At 43.8% G+C, this 20,849-nt stretch overlaps 1 protein-coding gene across 1 annotated transcript; it reads right to left on the bottom strand.

Moving 5' to 3' along the window:
* Positions 1 to 10,610: 10,610 nt before the first annotated feature.
* Positions 10,611 to 19,740, bottom strand: LOC311127825 (uncharacterized protein). The gene is made up of 7 exons (XM_084159705.1): positions 19,533 to 19,740; positions 18,455 to 18,805; positions 13,663 to 13,737; positions 12,764 to 13,378; positions 12,542 to 12,610; positions 12,083 to 12,157; positions 10,611 to 11,993 (listed from the first exon to the last, which is right to left on the bottom strand). The coding sequence occupies exons 2-7, from the start codon at positions 18,699 to 18,701 to the stop codon at positions 10,708 to 10,710; spliced, it is 2,367 nt and encodes a 788-aa protein (XP_084015831.1). The 5' UTR covers positions 18,702 to 18,805; positions 19,533 to 19,740; the 3' UTR covers positions 10,611 to 10,707.
* Positions 19,741 to 20,849: the final 1,109 nt, after the last annotated feature.

Here is a 20,849-nt window from a genome sequence, read left to right as displayed (position 1 = left end):
CACACCTCCAGGCTGTGTAAGGGCTATTTGACCAAGGAGAGTGATGGAGTGCTGCATCAGATGACCTGGCCCGACCTCAAGCCAATTGAGATTGTTTGGGATGAGTTGGACCGCAAAGTGAAGGAAAAGCAGCCAACAAGTGCTCAGCATATGTGGGAACTCCTTCAAGACTGTTGGAAAAGCATTCCTCATGAAGCTGGTTGAGAGAATGCCAAGAGTGTGCAAAGCTGTCATCAAGACAAAGTGTGGCTACTTTGAAGAATCTAAAATCTAAAATATATTTTTTATTTGTTTACCACTTTTTTGGTTACTACATGATTCCATATGTGATATTTCATAGTTTTGATGTCTTCACTATTATTCTGCAATGTAGAAAATAGTAAAAATAAATAAAAACCCTTGAATGAGTAGGTGTGTCCAAACTTTTGACTGGTACTGTATATTTTAGACATATATTTTTTAAATAAATAATTGCATATGAAAACAAACAAAACATTTTGTGTATTTCTTCCCTTACTTTCCAAGTGCATCTCTGCCACACACACTCCAACAGTGTTTTCATTGTTTATGTTAATGCACATCACTGAAATCTAAGTTTTATTTGATGTAAATTATTCATACTCATTTATAATTTAGTATTAAACTATCTACTTTCTCAAAACATACGATTAATCTTTAAAACAAATTCCGAGACATTATATGGTTGCAACACTGAAAAATATGTTGGGGAAGAAACATTTTTAAGAGTCCACAGTAGGGCACACTGGGCTAAGCAATGGAAAGTTGAAGTCCATTTTTTTCAACCGGAAGGTTAGCCAACTTGTCAACTATCTAGTAAACACTTCAGAGATTAGGTTGGTGTCTCTTTTTTGAACAAAATTAAACGGATATATATTGTAATTGAACAAAATAGGAAGGTGGCCAATAACTGGGGACCGTATGCTGATGATACGGGACGTATTTTTTAGCTAAACCACTAATCAAAAAGCTGATAATAGTAGTATTTCCACTGAAATGTCAAACATACTAATTGCTAACCCGTTAGCTAAAATTTTTACGACCCCAATAATCATGAAACATTGACAGCTTGATCACAGGATAACACTGTTGAAGGTAATATATATCTTAAACACTGTTGAATATGCCAATAATACGGGTTCCACACTAGTAAAAAAAACTAGTATACACTATAGTAATTACTGTAGTATTTTTGCGGACTGTCTTACACTATTATTCACTGTAGTATTTACTATAGTGTTTTAGTTTTATTATCTTTTACATAAAAGTGGGGGCTTTCTCCTTGAGGAAATACAAAAAGAGCAAATGAGAATGGTGCTGAGATGTATAGCGGACGTTTTACGGGCTCCTGACCAATTATACTATTTTGTGTGTTTTTTGGCACTAATCTAACTTTTTTTGTACATGATGTTTCCACCATCGTTTCCTATGACCGAAAAGAGCTTCTGGACATCAGAACAGTGATCACTAACCTGGATTTGGATGAAGATGTTCTACTTCAATGACTCAGCCACGCAGGACATACAGCTCACCCGGGACCAGGCCCTAATCCCTGACATTCTGAAGAGGAAAAGATGGAGATATGAGACGTGCCTAACAGACGAGCTAAATGCCTTCTATGCTCGCTTCGAGACAAGCAACACTGAACCATGCAAGTGAGCACCAGCTGTTCTGGACGACCGTGTAATCACGCTCTCTGTAGCCGATGTGAGTAAGACCTTTAAACAGGTTAACATTCACAAGGCTGTGGGGCCAGACGGATTACCAGTACTCGCTAACCAGGTGGCAATATTCTTCACTGACATTTTGGCACTAAACAGTCTCCCATATACAGTCGTGGTCAAAAGTTTTGAGAATGACACAAGTATTGGTCTTCACAAAGTTCGCTGCTTCAGTGTTATGAGATATTTTTGTCAGATGTTACTATGGTATACTGAAGTATAATTACAAGCATTCCATAAATGTCAAAGGCTTTTATTGACAATTACATTAAGTTTATGCAAAGAGTCAATATTTGCAGTGTTGACCCTTCTTTTTCAAGAACTCTGCAATCCGCCCTGGCATGCTGTCAATTAACTTCTGGGCCACATCCTGACTGATGGCAGCCCATTCTTGCATAATCAATGCTTGGAGTTTGTCCGAATTTGTGGGTTTTTGTTTGTCCACCCGCCTCTTGAGGATCGACCACAAGTTCTCAATTAAGGTCAATGGGATTTCCTGGCCATGGACCAAACATTTCGATGTTTTGTTCCCCGAGCCACTTAGTTATCACTTTTGCATTATGGCAAGGTGCTCCATCATGCTGGAAAAGGCATTGGTCGTCACCAAACTGTTCTTGGATGGTTGGGAGAAGTTGCTCTCGGAGGATGTGTTGGTACCATTCTTTATTCATGGCTGTGTTCTTAGGCAAAATTGTGAGTCCACTCCCTTGGCTGAGAAGCAACCCCACACATGAATGATCTCAGGATGCTTTACTGTTGGCATGACACAGGACTGATTGTACCGCTCACCTTGTCTTCTCTGGACAAGGTGTTTTCCTGATGCCCCAAACAATCGGAAAGGGGATTCATCAGAGAAAATGACTTTACCCCAGTCCTCAGCAGTCCAATCCCTGTACCTTTTGCAGAATATCAGTCTGTCCCTGATGTTTTTCCTGGAGAGAAGTGGCTTCTTTGCTGCCCATTCTTGACACCAGGCCATCCTCCAAAAGTCTTCGCCTCACTGTGCGTGCAGATGCACTCCCACCTGCCTGCTGCCATTCCTGAGCAAGCTCTGCACTGGTGGTGCCCCGATCCTGCAGCTGAATCAACTTTAGGAGACGGTCCTGGCACTTGCTGGACTTTCTTGGGCGCCCTGACGCCTTCTTCACAACAATTGAACCTCTCTCCTTGAAGTTCTTGATGATCTGATAAATGGTTGATTTAGGTGCAATCTTACTAGCAGCAATATCCTTGCCTGTGCCTTTTTGTGCAAAGCAATGATGACGGCACGTGTTTCCTTGCAGGTAACCATGGTTAACAGAGGAAGAACAATGATTTCAAGCACCCCCTCCTTTTAAAGCTTACAGTCTGTTATTCTAACTCAAATCAGCATGACAGAGTGATCTCCAGCCTTGTCCTCGTCAACACTCTCAGCTGTGTTAACGAGAGAATCACTGACATGATGGCAGCTGGTCCTTTTGTGGCAGGGCTGAAATGCAGTTGAAATGTTTTTTGGGGATTAAGTTCATTTTCATGGCAAAGAGGGACTTTGCAATTAATTGCAATTCATCTGATCACTCTTCATGACATTCTGGAGTATATGCAAATTGCCATCATCAAAACTGAGGCAGCAGACTGACGTATTTGTGTCATTCTCAAAACTTTTGACCACGACTGTATACTGTAGGTCAGTAGGTGAGGTTTAGGACTAGGAGGATTAGAAATGGCCCTGACCATCGAATCAGGCCTTCTAAGTCCTGAGCCCTATACTATGTACCTGGTTTGAGGACTTAGCAACGTAACTATGGTCAACTTTGAGTTCAACTCGGCATAACCGGCACCACGAAAGTGGCTCACCCTTTAGCCACCAAATTCTCTATGGCAACAAATCCTTCAGAACTAACCTGCTCCGTGGCAGGCTAACTCAGGGCTTACTCCATTTATCCTGAATGAAGTGTCTGAGTTGCGAGTTGAGTACCTATAAAATCAGATTCCCTCAAATGTTTTTTTGTGTTAAAAAATTGTGATGTTAAAATACCTATGACAGTACACGTTTAGTAATGACAGAATGCATTTCAAACTTCAGGCACAGTAAAACTTTTGTGTGACTTCATAAAATGATTTTATTGATAGGAGTGGGAAAAAAGGTGCTTGTGCATTGATAAGCACACCAAAGCAGTCCAAGGAAGGCATTAACGAACGTGGCTCTGACTCGCCCATGGATTGATGTTGCAGCATTGTCTCAGTTAAGAGTTTGGCATTCGACTAGTCATGTGCGACATGCACGCGCAGTTAAACCTGCTAGAGTGAGCAGCAGGAGGACGAGCAATATCCACCCTTGTAATACGGATGAAGCACTAGCTGGAATGTGAAGCTAATTTAAACTGGCTAGTTTAAGAAAAGCCTGAGTAGATCTAGCTTGCAGCGTAGTATACCCCTACGGAGAATCACAGACAGAGATAGGAAATACAGAAGGCCACACACACACAAACACAAAAATCTCTTCCTGGATTGGATTATTTTCTGACACAAGACCTGTTTGCCCAATTGGTCCTGATGGAAGAACCGTGAAAGAGGAGCTGTGTGTGTGTGCGATTATATAAATATAAATTAAATGAATTATCCTAACTTGTTTTCATTGGGAAGGCAGATAAAGCGTTTTTATCAAAAGCAATCACTTTAGCATGTGAAAACACATCATCTTACTCGTTACTCCACAGAATCTTACTTGTTACTCCACGTGCTTAACTAACGTCACTTTCGTTTTCAGCTGACTTTGCCGTCAGCCAGAACCGGCCACCCGGCTCATGCCCAGGAGGCAGCACGGTTCTAAAACAAATGCAATAACTTTTTAACCAAGTGCAAACTACACTAACCAGAGTGCACAGGCCAGCTTAATCATATCCCCTCATTGGTTCAAAATGGCGCAAATAATCACTGTGAGGGGGAACTGGAATCCTGCATGAAGTTTGCCATGAGGCCATCTTTGTCCCTCTGTCTTTTTGCTCCTTTCGATCTCTTCAACTCTTTGTCCCCGGTATCCATAGTATCAGTCAATCACAAAGACGTCTAAAACTTTGGTTGAAGGATCAATGTAGTAGTGTCACAATCCATTAGAACCTGATCAACCACCGTTCAGTCCTCCTCCAGATCCTTTGGTTTTTACTGACCTCTGCTGGCCATCAACTAGTACTGCAGCTTTGAAAACCCTTCCAGAAAATATCATTCAGAACAAAGGATGTAGTCGAGTTGACTTCAGAATAAAAATTATTTTGTTAATACAATAAATATACCAAACTGAAACTATTCAACATGCGACTTGAAGGAGAGACAAGAAAGCTTATGTACATTACAATTCAATTCAGGACACCAGTCGACCAGTCGTCAAACTTTACAAAATATACAAACATCCATTAAAGTCTGCTTTCTTTTTTAAATAACTTCAATTTACTCCATTGTCAGGGATGAGCAAGACCAATTTCATATTTATTCTCAGTGTTTTCTATTATATACTTGATACATATATTAAAAAGTATGAGTTAAAGCCACAGTCCATCTCAAAAATCACAGTCCATCTCAAAACCTGGTAGAGCACTGCGCTTGCAATGCCAGGGTTGTGGGTTCAATTCCCATGGGGGGCCAGTATGAAAAATGTATGCACTCACTAACTGTAAGTCGCTCTGGATAAGAGCGTCTGCTAAATGGCTAAAATATAAAACACACACAGTTCACATCACTTAGTTCCACCTACTGACATTTCACAGTTAATGCTTTTTTTCATTGTGTTCAAGCCAATAAATTATGAACAGGAACATTTAGGTGCCATTTGTTCAGATTTTCAAAAGAGGAAGAACAACTCGAAGTACAGTGCATTCGGAAAGTATTCAGACCCCTTGACTTTTTCCACATTGTTACGTTGCAGCCTTATTCTAAAATTGATTAAATAGTTTTTTTCCCTCATCAATCTACACACAATAACCCATAATGACAAAGCAAAAACAGCGTTTTAGAAATGTTTGCAAATGTATTAAACATAAAAACTGAAATACCACATTTACATAGATCGGGTTCAAGTCCGGGCTCTGGCTTGGCCACTCAAGGACCTTCAGAGACTTGTCCCGAAGCCACTCCTGCATTGTCTTGGCTGTGTGCTTAGGCATGTTGTCCTGTTGGAAGGTGAACCTTCGCCTCAGTCTGAGGTCCTGAGCGCTCTGGAGCAGGTTTTCATGAAGGATCTCTCTTTGCTCCATTCATCTTTCCCTCGATCCTGACTAGTCTCCCAGTCCCTGCCGCTGAAAAACATCCCCACAGCATCATGTCGTGGGGATGTTTTTCAGCGGCAGGGACTGGGAGACTAGTCAGGATCGAGGGAAAGATGAATGGAGCAAAGAGAGATCCTTCATGAAAACCTGCTCCAGAGCGCTCAGGACCTCAGACTGAGGCTCAGACGTGCTACTTGGTATTCAGGCCAAAGAGCTCAATCTTGGTTTCATTGTACCAGAGAATCTTGTTTCTCATGGTCTGAGAGTCCTTTAGGTGCCTTTTGGCAAACTCCAAGCAGGCTGTCATGTGCCTTTTACTGAGGAGTGGCTTCCGTGTGGCCACTCTACCATAAAGGCCTGATTGGTGGAGTGCTGCAGAGATAGTTGTCCTTCTGGAATGTTCTCCCATCTCCACAGAGGAACTCTGGAGCTTTGGCCAGGCGGCCAGCTCTAGGAAGGGTCTTAGTGGTTCCAAACTTCTTCCATTTAAGAATGATGGAGGCCACTGTGTTCTTGGGGACCTTCAATGATGCAGAAATTTTTTTGGTACCCTTCCCCAGATCTGTGCCTCGACACAATCCTGTCTCTGAGCTCTACGGACAATTCCTTCGACCTCATGGCTTGGTTTTTGCTCTGACATGCACTGTCAACTGTGGGACCTTATATAGACAGGTGTGTGCCTTTCCAAATCATGTCCAATCAATTGAATTTACCACAGGTGGACTCCAATCAAATTGTAGAAACATCTCAAGGAAGATCAATGGAAACAAGATGCACCTGAGCTCAATTTTGAGTCTCATAGCAAAGGGTCTGAATACTTATGTAAATAAGGTATTTCTGTTTTTTATTTTTAATACATTTGCCAAAATCTCTAAAAACCTGTTTTCGCTTTGTCATTATTGGGTATTGTGTGTAGATTGATGAGGGGATTGAAAACATTTTTTTTTTAGAACAAGGCTGTAATGTAACAAAATGTGGAAAAGGTTCTGAATACTTTCTGAATGCACTGTAGCTCAGTACACACACACATGTTCTCTCTCTCTCTCACACACACACAGACACACACTTTCACAGGCATACACTCATAATCAAGACGTTCAAACAAACCACCAAGAGAGATGAATGACTAGTCTAAAAGGAATAGCAGAAAGGTATAAAATGGAGGAAAAACTAAAGCAGAAAAACAACAGGTATCCTGCAACAACAGAAAGAAAGTGAGGAAGATGTCAGCCTGTCTCTGCCTCTGCCCACATTAGTGTTCAACTGAACAACCAGCTATACTTGTTAAGACGTCACTTTGACTGACAACACACACATCAACGATATTACAGAATACATGCACACGCACACACCCCTCTCTAACAGCCTCAACCCCTCTTCATGTCACACTCAAAGGCTGAATGTCACAGGTAGGTTCACAGTTGCCAGCAGCATACCACCCTGCATCCCACTGCTGGCTTGCCTCTGAAGCTAAGCAGCGTTGGTCTTGGTCAGTCTGTGGATGGGAGACCAGATGCTGCTGGAAGTTGTGTTGGAGAGCCAGTAGGAGGCACTCTTTTCTCTAGTCAAAAAAAGATCCCAGGGCAGTGATTGAGGACATTCCTCTGTGTAGGGTGCTGTCTTTTGGATGGGATGTTAAACAGGTTTCCTGACTTATTGCGGATGAAAAGTTAAATGTGTTTTCATCGCAACCGATAGGTTTGTCACAAAAACTGTTGCCTTAAATAGGAAATGTGCCTACTCTAGTCTTGGCACGTGGTCTCTAGATAACAGCTCGCAGTTAAGGTACAGGTAGGCTGTGTGGGTATAGTCTACATGATGAGATTATTATGGATAAGAGTGAGAATATTTGTATTTGTCAAATGGCATTCAAGCATCGATCATCATGTCACCAGAATAAGACCCTCAATATTTATTGGAAATGAGCATCAGATCACCGTCCAAGGCTATCGTCATCCTGTGAAGTTTATCATAATGTATTTAATCTGTAGCCTAATAAACTGTATGGTATCCCGAGTCGTAGTTGGAGAACCACGCACCATATCATCGCGTGACTCCAAATTTACTTCAATATGATGGTTATTATATCAATATATTTGTGCATAAAGGCGTTTCCACCGCCATTTGTTACATAATACATTTCACAGACACAAAAAGATCCCATCATATCGAACAAACAAATTATCTGTCAGCATTTATACAATTGTACCGAGACTTCCTGTTTCCATCACAGCTGTTGTGATTTATTTTATATGGTACCCACATAAAAACAATGGACGCACAAACTCAATTGAGGATTAACTTTGATCAAAGATCACATAATAAATGTTACTTTATCTTGCTGGTAATACCTGCCAGATTAACCCCATCAGCACTGAAACTCAGACCGGCAAACCTCTGTTAAATGACCCAGTTATCTAACCTTAAGGCTACCACCACACCCTTGTGCTTTCTCCAGTAGATGACAGATGGGTGCACACACGAAAAGGAATAGGCCTTTTTTACTTTTAAAAACATTAATTTACTGATATACATTTTAACAAAGTAACTTGGAAGTAATGTTTAAGTAAAAAGTGGCTTGCGAAAGTATTCAACCCCCTTGGCATTTTTCCTATTTTGTTGCCTTACAACCTGGAATTAAAATGGATTTTTTGAGGGGTTTGTATCATTTGATTTACACAACATGCCTACCACTTTGAAGATGCAAAATATTTGTTATTGTGAAACAAACAAGAAATAAGACAAAAAAAACAAAAAACTTGAGCATGCATAACTATTCACCCCCCCAAAGTCAATACTTTGTAGAGCCACCTTTTGCAGCAATTACAGCTGCAAGTCTCTTGGGGTATGTCTCTATAAGCTTGGCACATCTAGCCACTGGGATTTTTGCCCATTCTTCAAGGCAAAACTGCTCCAGCTCCTTCAAGTTGGATGGGTTCCGCTGGTGTACAGCAATCTTTAAGTCATACCACAGATTCTCAATTGGATTGAGGTCTGGGCTTTGACTAGGCCATTCCAAGACATTTAAATGTTTCCCCTTAAACCACTCAAGTGTTGCTTTAGCAGTATGCTTAGGGTCATTGTCCTGCTGGAAGGTGAACCTTCATCCCAGTCTCAAATCTCTGGAAGACTGAAACAGGTTTCCCTCAATAATTTCCCTGTATTTAGCACCATCCATCATTCCTTCAATTCTGACCAGTTTCCAAGTCCCTGCCGATGAAAAACATCCCCACAGCATGATGCTGCCACCACCATGCTTCACTGTGGGGATGGTGTTCTCGGGGTGATGAGTGATGTTGGGTTTGCCCCAGACATAGCGTTTTCCTTGATGGCCAAAATGCTCAATTTTAGTCTCATCTGACCAGAGTACCTTCTTCCATATGTTTGGGGAGTCTCCCACATGCCTTTTGGCGAAAACCAAACGTGTTTGCTTATTTTTTTCTTTAAGCAATGGCTTTTTTCTGGCCACTCTTCCGTAAAGCCCAGCTCTGTGGAGTGTACGGCTTAAAGTTGTCCTATGGACAGATACTCCAATCTCCGCTGTGGAGCTTTGCAGCTCCTTCAGGGTTCTCTTTGATCTCTTTGTTGCCTCTCTGATTAATGCCCTCCTTTCCTGGTCCGTGAGTTTTGGTGGGCGGCCCTCTCTTGGCAGGTTTGTTGTGGTGCCATATTCTTTCAATTTTTTAATAATGGATTTAATGGTGCAACGTGGGATGTTCAAAGTTTCAGATATTTTTTTATAACCCAACCCTGATCTGTACTTCTCCACAACTTTGTCCCTGACCTGTTTGGAGAGCTCCTTGGTCTTCATGGTACCGCTTGCTTGGTGGTGCCCCTTGCTTAGTGGTATTGCAGACTCTGGGGCCTTTCAGAACAGGTGTATATATACTGAGATCATGTGACAGATCATGTGACACTTAGATTGCACACAGGTGGACTTTATTTAACTAATTATGTGACTTCTGAAGGTAATTGGTTGCACCAGATCTTATTTCGGGGCTTCATAGCAAAGGGGGTGAATACATATGCACGCACCACTTTTCTGTTATTTTTCTGTTATTTATTTTTTAAACAAGTTATTTTTTTCATTTCACTTCACCAATTTGCACTATTTTGTGTATGTCCATTACATGAAATCCAAATAAAAATCCATTTAAATTACAGGTTGTAAGGCAACAAAATAGGAAAAACGCCAAGGGGGATGAATACTTTTGCAAGGCACTGTATGTAATGAAATGAATAACTCATTAATCATACACTGTAGAGATAGTGTTGGAGGAGGGCCACTATTGAACAGAGAGAGAACCACACTGTATTTACCCCGCAATAGGTCCTGTTCTTAATCAGTCACATTGTATAGACATCTACTGTATGTTTCATGTTGGGTAAATACAGTGTAGTTCTCTCTCTGTTCAATAGTGGCCCTCCTCCAACACTGAGTAAAAGTCTAATTTAGATCTTTAGTTCTCAGTCTCTGACTCCCCCAGGTCCCCTCCAGCAGCTCCTCCTGCACCCTCCACTCTGTGTGAAGTTACTCATCTACGTTGGTTTGGAATCCCGGTTTAAGTCTCATCAAGATCTGTACAGACCCTGCCCATTCCTTCTCTAGATACTGTAGACAGAACCAGACATTATTCTGACCTGTATTCCCCATGGTCACTATGACACACCACGGTACAGTGGACAGTAGATCTAAACTGGTTTTAGACATGGACTGTGATGGTGAATCATATCAGATTGTGGAGAACCCAACTTGATGAGTTTTTCCTGACCCAGCCCAACACTCCACTCAGTGCCCTCTGACCTCTCCCCTCTCCTACCAGTCTCTCCTCCAACACTGAGTGAGCTTCACTGACCTCTTTCAAGTTATGTCTCAGTCTCTCCATTTCTCCATCCTTCTCCTCCATCTGTCTAACCTTCTCCCCAAACTGTCTGCTTAACTCCCTCTCCATCTTTGTCTGTGAGATCATGATGCTCCTCTGTAACTCAGGTAGGACTATCTTCATCAGGTTTCTGTCTGCTTCAACTCTGACCTCTCCTTCATAGTTTCCCCTCATCTCCTCAATCTCCTGCCCGTGTCTCTCCTCCATCTCCTTCCTATCTCTCTTCTCTCTAAATCTCTGTAGCTCTCTCTCCAGCTCTCTTTTCTTCTCCTCATCCCTTTCTTCTTCCTTCGGTCTCTCCAGTTCAGTTATTCGTTCTCTGAGTATCCTGATATCTCTCTTGAGCTTCTGGATTACGCCATCTTTCTTCAACAGAGAGTCCTGCAGCTCCTTCTCAAGCCTCTCTCTCATCTCTCTCTCCTCCCTCTGTTTCCTCTCCAGTCTCTCCATCTGGATCTTTCCCTCCATCTCTCTGACCTGGGTCTCTGCCTCCTGGTAGGTCTGACTGCTGTAGAATCTCTCTCTGTTTCCTGCCACCATCTCCTCTACCTGCTCCAGCAGCTCTGGGACCTGAGTGCCATGGGGCCTGTCCTTAATGTTGAGGACGTGGTACCTGCTCCCACATTTCTCTACAAGTTGCTGGAGGTCCTGACTCCCTGCTTGGAGAAACTCCTCAATGCTCTGCTCTTTCAGGCCATCAGCATGGATGAATAGAATCACAGTGTGTCCCCAACAACCCTCCCCAAACATCTCCTCCATTCTCTCCAGCACCCCTCTCTCCTCCCCATTAGAGGGCTCCACTGATATGACCAGAAGGAAGGCGTTGGGTCCCGGGGCAGACATACGGACACAGAGCCCCACATCCTGTCTAATCTCCTCCAGAGAGAGTCCAGGACAGAACCAGTCTGGAGTGTCCACCAGCACCAGCCGTCTCCCACACACTTCCCCCTCTCTCCTCTTACTCCTCTGGGTCACTGCAGAGGGGCTGGCCTGGGCCCCAAACTCCTCTCTGCCCAGGATGGTGTTTCCTGCTGCACTCCTCCCAGCCCCAGTCCTCCCCAGCAGCACCAGTCTCAGCTCAGACACACTTGGAGACACTGGGGAGTCTGGACTGCTGCTCTCTCTTCCCACTGCAACACAACACACACCACCGCTCAACACACTTCCTCTCTGGAGGTTAGACCACTAGAACACAGTGTAATCATCATCAGTAACTCACTCTGTAGAGGTTCTTTCATGCTGTGTCTCTTCTTGATGAGGAGAGTGGTGTCTGTATCTGAAGTCTCTCCTCCCACTGTAACAAAATACAAACCATTAAGACATGTGTGGGACAATTACATTTAGAAATCAAAATCATGAGTAAAAAAACCAGGCAGCATGACTAGAACAATATGTAGAACAGTGTATGAACATGTAAATTAAACTAGTTTAATTAATGTTGGCATTAGTGATGGTCAGACTGCATCAGTTAGTCACTTTCTGGAGGATGCCCCTCCATACTGTTTCTTCTCCTGAATGGGAATGAAGGGCCTTTAACTGATGCCTCTCCACAACACAACAATAATAATATACAGTCTATAAAACACAACATATCATATAAGTATATCCTGTAATCATTTCATAAAAGTATATTAGAAGTTGTTACAAAAAAGGACCAGTGTGTCTGTCTCTCACTCACCAGTCATCTGGGCTGAGGTCTCTCTTCTCAGTCTCTCTACCTCAGTCTTCACATCACATATCTGTTGAGCTGAAATGATAAAGGACATTACAAACATGATTGGGAAATGCCAAACAACTTTAAAAATGGCAGTTAAGGTAAATTATTATGGACATTCTTCTGTGACATGAGCCTTGTCGGAATTGTGATACATTTGATAACTGAATTGCTTTCCCATCTCACCAAGTTGTGTATTGTCTTTCCTGACATTCTCCAGTAGTTTATCTCTCTCTTCTAGTTGTTTCTCTTTGTCTTTTAGTTGCTTGTTGCTATCCTGTAACTGTTTCTCTCTCTGTTGTAGTTGTTTGTCTTGCTCTTGCAGTCGTTTGTTTATCTCTTCTAGTTCCTTGTCTTTCTCTCCCAGTTTGTGGTTCCTGTCCTCTAGTTTACTGTCTCTATCCTGCAGTAGGACTCTGAAGTTCTCTACTTGGCTATTCTTGTCCTGCAGGTCCTTCCCCAGTGCCTCCAGTTGTCTCTTACTCTTCTCCACCTCGGCAGTGTCCTCCAGTAGTCTCTCTTTCTCTCTCACTTGCTGGGTCATATCCTCCAGTTGTGTATCTTTCTCCTGGAGGTGTTTGATGTTCTCATTCAGTTGCTTTGTGGTTTTCTCCAGTCTGCTCTCTGTGTCCTTCAGTTCTTTATTCCTCTCCTCCAGTGTTGAGTCCTTGTCTTTTAGCTTCTCTTCAGATTCCCTCAATGTCTTCCTCATCTCCTCTAGTTGTTTTTCTTTGTCTTCAAGTACAATATGTACCGCTGGTAGTCTGGATATCTCTTTTAATTCTTTTTCCATCTTCAACTCTGAGGGAGAACAATTAGCATATTTGATTGATTGGTTATATAATTGATTGATTGATTGACTGGTTAATTCGTTCATGCATTTATTCATTCATTCAGAAGTATACCAAGAAGACACCTTATGATTTGATGGAGGTGATACAAAAAATGTTTTTCTACAGTCAACAGTTATCTGAGTTGAACCAATCATATATTGACTATTTGAAACATTACCAAATGAATTAGTCTGAAAAACTGAATGACATCAATCATGTTCCCTGAACCAATCCTCTCTTATCCATACTTACCAAGCTCACCAGATGACGCTTCCCTCGTCTGCTTCTCCTTCTGGGTCTCAATTTGTAAATACTCTGAACCTGAATCTATGGTGTAAAACAGAGAGGTGAGTTCTGTGTGGTAGACTACATCACCTGAATACAGGACAAACAGGACCAATCAGATTTCTCCAGTTACTCAAACCTCTCTCTCATGTGGAGAGTGTGGACACCAATGAGATCTGGTTAGTTCCATTAATATCATGTTCTTATTGGCCCATTTCTGGTAATGAATTCAATTAACATTTCTTTAGCATGACCAACATTGGGTTCTATTGCAGATATACAATATTGTGGGAGGAGGCAGGGCTAGGTAAAAGCAGGTGGATGTCAATAAGCAAAACAGACAAATAAGTAATTACTCACCTAAATGCCATCCTCCTGATCATCCATTATCCCAGATGGACAGTCATGAATAATGATAATGTAAAACAGAATGTATTAGTTATTATCATTACCTTCAAATCACTACAGATGTATGATATTAATTTGATCACTCTTTTGTTGTAGTGTATTTGAGTTTTTAAACGTTTTCTGAAGTTTGTCATTTCCACTTTGAAATTAATTATTTTCCTGCTGTAGCAAACTGGCTCAAATTAAGATCCTACATCTGTATCTGTCACATTATCCAATCAAATGCCATAGTGATGTGATATGCATCAGAGGGGTATGAGTGTGCATCACATTCATTACTAATGAGAATCAAGGGATGTGACCAGTAATGTTGGAATGGTTAAAATGCTTTAGGACAGGGATGGGCAACTTTGATGGGGATGGGGGCCACAAAAAACCTGAACTCATCATGAGGGGCCGTAGTTGCTTGCGGGTCTGCGTACCCACATCCATAGCTGGCCGCTAGACTAATTTACCAATCTAAAAATGTTTTGCTGACATGGGCTAATTATGTTACTATCAGTGACTGACATAACAAGAGAAAAACTGCTGATGCACAACCACATTTCGAAATTGCACCTTATGTATTCTGCTATTCTAACTCGCAACAATTGAGACCCCGATTGAGTTCCCCCCCACCCCAAAAAAATGTATTGATCCGGGGGCCTTCAAAAGCGGGGGCCGCGGGATGCCAGTTTCCCATCCCTGCTTTAGGACATCAAGCTCAAAGTGATTGTAATATGCATTATAACTATACTGAACAAAAATATAAACGCTACATTAAACAATTTCAAAGATTTTACTGAGTTACAGTTCATATAAGGAAATCAGTCAATTGAAATAAATTCATTAGGCCCTAATCTATGGATTTCACATGACTGGGCAGGGGTGTAGCCATGGGTGGGCCTGGGACACCGACTTGGTAGCCAGGCCCACCCACTGGGGAGCCAGGCCCAGCAAATCAGAATGCGTTTTTCCCCACAAAAGGGCTTTATTACAGACAGAAATACTCCTCAGCAGCACCCCCCCACAATCCGGCATGGTTACACGTGGTCTGCGATTGTGCGGCCGGTTGGAGGTACTGCCAAATTCTCTAAAACAACGTTGGAGGCAGCTTATAGTTGAGAAATTAACATTCAACTCTGGCAACAGCTCTGGTGGACATTCCATGCCAATTGCACACTCCCTCAAAACTTGAGACATCTGCGGCATTGTGTTGTGTGACAAAATTGCACATTTTAAGTGGCTTTTTATTGTGCCCAGCACAAGGTGCACCTGTGTAATTGTGACACTCTGGCTCCGGGACTTTTATATTTGAGCCAGGGTGTATTTGTTTTGTTGGGTTTTGGTTTGGTTATGTTGGGTTTTGGGTGTATTTCTATGTTTGCAGTTCTGTGGGGTTTATGTCTAGGTTTGGTCAATGACTCCCAATCGGAGGTAACGAGTGTCAGCTGTCGGCTCGTTATCTCTGATTGGGAGCCATATTTAATCTGATTGTTTTCCTGTGGGAATTGTGGGTTTTTGTTCCAGGTTCAGTATTTTGTCATTGTTGGACTTCACTATCGTCTTTTGTTTTGTAGTTACGTGCTTTCTTTATTAAAGTCATCATGTTCACTCAACGCGCTGCGTATTGGTCTGCTCCCTTTATAGACGATCGTGACAGAAAAACCCACCATAAAAGGACCAAGCAGCGTGTCAAGCGGCAACAGGATATATGGACGCCTATCAAGGATTCATGGACATGGGAGGAGATACTGGATGGAAAGGGTCCTTGGGCACAACCGGGAGAATATCGCCGCCCTCGTGAAGAGCTGGAGGCAGCTAAAGCCGAGAGGAGGTGGTATGAGGAGGCAGCACGGAGTCGAGGCTGGAAGCCCGTGGGTACTACCCAAAAATTTCTTGGGGGGGGGCTTAAAGGGAGTGTGGCGAAGTCAGGTAGGAGACCTGCGCCTACTCCCTGGACTTACCGTGGAGAGCGAGAGTACGGGCAGACACCGTGTTACGCAGTAGAGCGCATGGTGTCTCCTGTACGCAGGCATAGCCCGGTTCGGTACATTCCAGCTCCACGTATCGGCCGGGCTAGATTGAGCGTTGAGCCGGATGTCATGAAGCCGGCCCAACGCATCAGGCCACCAGTGCGTCTCCTCGGGCCGGCTTACATGGCACCAGCCTTACGCATGGTGTCCCCGGTTCGCCTACATAGCCCGGTGCGGGTTATTCCTCCTTCCCGTACTGGTCGGGCGACGGGGAGTATACAACCAGGTAAGGTTGGGCAGGCTCAGTGCTCAAGGGAGCCAGTACGCCTGCACGGTCCGGTATTTCCGGCGCCACCTCCCCGCTCCAGCCCAGTACCACCAGTGCCTACACCACGCACCAAGCCTCCTGTGTGTCCCCAGAGTCCTGTGCGCCCTGTTGCTGCTCCCCGCACTAGCCCTGAGATGCGTGTCCTCAGCCCGGGACCACCAGTTCCGGCACCACGCACCAGGCCTATAGTGCGTCTCGGCCGGCCAGAGTCTGCCGTCTGCCCAACGGCGCCTGAACTGCCCGTCTGCCCAACGGCGCCTGAACTGCCCGTCTGCCAAACGGCGCTTGAACTGCCCGTCTGCCCAACGGCGCCTGAACTGCCTGTCTGCCCAACGCCGTCTGAACTGTCCGTCTGCCAAGCGCTGCATAAGCCGCCCGTCTGCCATGAGCCTTCAGAGCCGTCCGCCAGACCGGAGCCGCTAAAGCCTTCCGCCAGACAGGATCAGCCAGAGCCTTCCGCCAGACAGGATCAGCCAGAGCCTTCCGCCAGACAGGATCAGCCAGAGCCTTCCGCCAGACAGGATCGGCCAGAGCCTTCCGCCAGACAGGATCAGCCAGAGCCTTCCGCCAGACAGGATCAGCCAGAGCCTTCCGCCAGACAGGATCAGCCAGAGCCTTCCGCCAGACAGGATCAGCCAGAGCCTTCAGCCAGCCATGAGCAGCCAGATCCGTCGGCCAGCCATGAGCAGCCAGATCCGTCGGCCAGCCATGAGCAGCCAGATCCGTCGGCCAGCCATGAGCAGCCAGATCCGTCAGCCAGCCATGAGCAGCCAGATCCGTCAGCCAGCCATGAGCAGCCAGATCCGTCGGCCAGCCATGAGCAGCCAGATCCGTCGGCCAGCCATGAGCAGCCAGATCCGTCGGCCAGCCATGAGCAGCCAGATCCGTCAGCCAGCCATGAGCAGCCAGATCCGTCAGCCAGCCATGAGCAGCCAGATCCTTCAGCCAGCCATGAGCCGTCCAGCCAGGATCCGCCAGAGCCGTCCAGCCAGGATCCGCCAGAGCCAGCCAGCCAGGATCCGCCATTGAGTCCGGTGCTGTCCCTTAGCCCGGTGCTGCCCCTTATCCTGGTGCTGCCCCTTAGTCCGGTACTGCCCCTTAGTCCGGTGCTGCCCCTTAGTCCGGTGCTGCCCGTTAGTCCGGTGCCGCCCCTTAATCCAGTGGGGTTTAGTTGGGGGGTGGTCATATGGAGGAGGCTACGGAAGCGGATAGTGACTAAGGTGGGGTGGGGACCACGACCAGGGCCAGAGCCGCCACCGTGGACAGACGCCCACCCAGACCCTCCCATAGACTGTATGCTGGTGCGCCCGGAGTTCGCACCTTTAGGGGGGGGTACTGTGACACTCTGGCTCCGGGACTTTTATATTTGAGCCAGGGTGTATTTGTTTTGTTTGGTTATGTTGGGTTTTGGGTGTATTTCTATGTTTGCAGTTCTGTGGGGTTTATGTCTAGGTTTGGTCAATGACTCCCAATCGGAGGTAACGAGTGTCAGCTGTCGGCTCGTTATCTCTGATTGGGAGCCATATTTAATCTGATTGTTTTCCTGTGGGAATTGTGGGTTTTTGTTCCAGGTTCAGTATTTTGTCACTGTTGGACTTCACTATCGTCTTTTGTTTTGTAGTTACGTGCTTTCTTTATTAAAGTCATCATGTTCACTCAACGCGCTGCGTATTGGTCTGCTCCCTTTATAGACGATCGTGACAGTAATGATCATGCTGTTTACATTTACACATTTTAGTCATTTAGCAGACGCTCTTATCCAGAGCAACTTACAGTAGTGAGTGCATACATTTTCATTCGTACTGGTCCCCCATGGGAATCGAACCCACAACCCTGGCATTGGAAGTACCATGCTCTACCAACTGAGCCTCCTGAAACATGGGACCAACACTTTATATGTTGCGTTTATATTTTAGTTCAGTGTAGTTCATATTCAGAATGAATCTAGTCTATTCATTGTAACTCCTACTATGAACTCCTATCTACATGAGAAAGTATAAGGGAAAGAGACTGGTTGTTATTGTTGTTGTTTAGGTGTTTATAAACATGTACTGGAGTTATAGAGCACTTACTGTACCTTCAGTGTCCCATAAATACACTGCAGCCTCCTCCTTCTGTTCTCCATGGATGACCTGACAGACGTAGACTGCTTCATCTGGCCTCCCCCTGTAGTCTCGCAGCCTCAGAGACACGTTGTTTCTCTCCAGCTCCTGGGTCATCAGACTCAGTCTGCCCTCATAGTCACCCCTCTCTGTCACCTGGCCATTCTTATACAGGTAAATACACTCTGTCCACCTAAACCACCTGATCGTCATGGCAACAGAACTGGTCTCAGGTGAGAGGTGACAGGGGAGGGTGACATCATCTCCGGGACCACCCACCACATAGATCTTATCAGTGGTGGTGAGTTTAAACTCATCTGTTCAGAAAGAGAGAAAATATTTCTGGCTTAATGACATCATCTGTGTAAGGTACACAAATACTATCAGTACACCTATATATTTTTTTTAAATAGACATAAAATGACAGGGACAATGTTACCCTCTAAAATAAAACAAACAATCCCAGGCAGACATATTTATCTGACTCAAATGATAAATATAGCATAGCAGAATGTGAATACTACTATGTGAATTAAAAGGAGATGTTTGCATAGCTGCAGGAAGTAGTTTGGTGGTGGGGGTGCTGCAATTGTTTATTGTATTTTTTTCAGGGGGTGCTGCAGCACCCCTACTTCCCGCAGCTATGGATGTTTGGCGGGAGAAGTCACCATGGCGCAGTAGAGCTGTTTCTCAGACACAAACTCAGCTACAACTCCTCATCTTCCAAACACACTACATCCAATGACATTTCTACACAAAGAGAAGTCTCAAACTCATTTCACTTTACATAACTGGTTTAGTATTGTTGTCAAAGATATGTGTAAGAAAATCTAATAATGAATTATAAAATGATGACTTACTATGAACTCTGGCCATTTTCCTTGCAATAAAAAGAGAAAACATTTATATTTACATCATTCCACCAGCTATTCATCAGATACTTTATTTACTTTTTCTCAAGCACAAGATACAAAAAAAATTTTTCTCCATTCCTAATAGTTTTAAAACAGGAGTGTTGTGTCTAGTTTGGAAAGTGAAATATACTGAGATCTCCTCTTACCTTTACTCGTCTTCACGTCATCCACTTCAGATTCAAAACGTTTGATTTAAATCCATAACAATGCCCCCATATTCACAAAAATTGTTCTACGATACAAATACATGTGATATACAACTATCTACACAACGTTTTTACACAACACTTGCACTTCAGGCCTGTACCACCCAGTGAAAAACACTTTCACTTTCTATTAACCTTGCAGTAACTCCCCTCTCGCGAGTTGGCAACACTGCCCTCTTCTTTCCTAATGTTCTTATTTGCGTCGTTCTCTCTGCTTGTCTCACTATTCATAAAAACATACTGTACGGTCCGTGTATCGTCCGTTCAATGGTTATTCCATTCAAATAAGGAAATTAACAACGGGAAATGGCTAATGTATTGTGTTTGGTTTCAGAATTTTCTGAACGAAAATCGGATATCAACTCGTTTTATCGTTTATTGTGTCCAAATTGTGCATCGAGTTATTCGACTAACAGAAAACAAATAATGACTAAATGTATCCCATTTTTATTTTTTATTTTTGTTCATACCTGGAAGTACACGGCCCATAATAGAACATTCACCGCGCATAGCAGGGTGTTTGTTTAATTACAGTCTGGGTGGGTTGAGCTGCAGTGTCGGCAGCACAGATAAAGGATTAGACATTTGTGTGACAGGAAAATAAAAAATAGTAATGTTAGCTAAGATGCTTAACTTATCACGAAGTTAGCATACCAATTGGACGAACTCAACAAAAACTGAACAAAGTTGTCTTGCACTACCTGGCTAGCTAGCATTAGCCGGCTAACGTTACTGCTGACCATCTAGCAAGTTGGCTAACTGACTAACGTTAGCTAGCAGGCTGGCTAGCCCTATCTGGCTAGTGGCTATATTCATGCTAGCTAGTATAAGTAGTAGCTAGTGGAAGTAAGCTAGTCCTTCAACCTGCTACAAGATGAAGCAGCCCGGCCAGAGGTGATTTTCCTACATTACTTTCTGTAACTTCAGTCTGGCTGATGCTGGTGCTTGTTGAATGAGTAGGCTAATAATGAACTGCATACTCTGTAAACGGTTACCTATCTGGCCCTTTACCTATAGCTATTTCTTACACATTCAATACAACAATATCCAGTTAAGCTACAGTCAATGCTGATATTGTGTGTGTGAAAAAATGGATGCACTCACTAACTGTAAGTCGCTCTGGATAAGAGCGTCTGCTAAAAGACTAAAATGTAAATGTGTGAAATGCCCTTCATTTGCATTGCAAATGTCCTTTGATGGATGCTACATATGACTGGTTGAGATCAACAGTACAACTGTGA

This window comes from Coregonus lavaretus (genome assembly GCF_964263955.1).
Source record: "Coregonus lavaretus genome assembly, chromosome: 4".
NCBI classification, from domain to species: Eukaryota; Metazoa; Chordata; class Actinopteri; order Salmoniformes; family Salmonidae; genus Coregonus; species Coregonus lavaretus.
The sequence above is the reverse complement of the archived record's forward strand: the minus strand, read 5'-3'. Positions and strand labels throughout refer to the sequence as shown.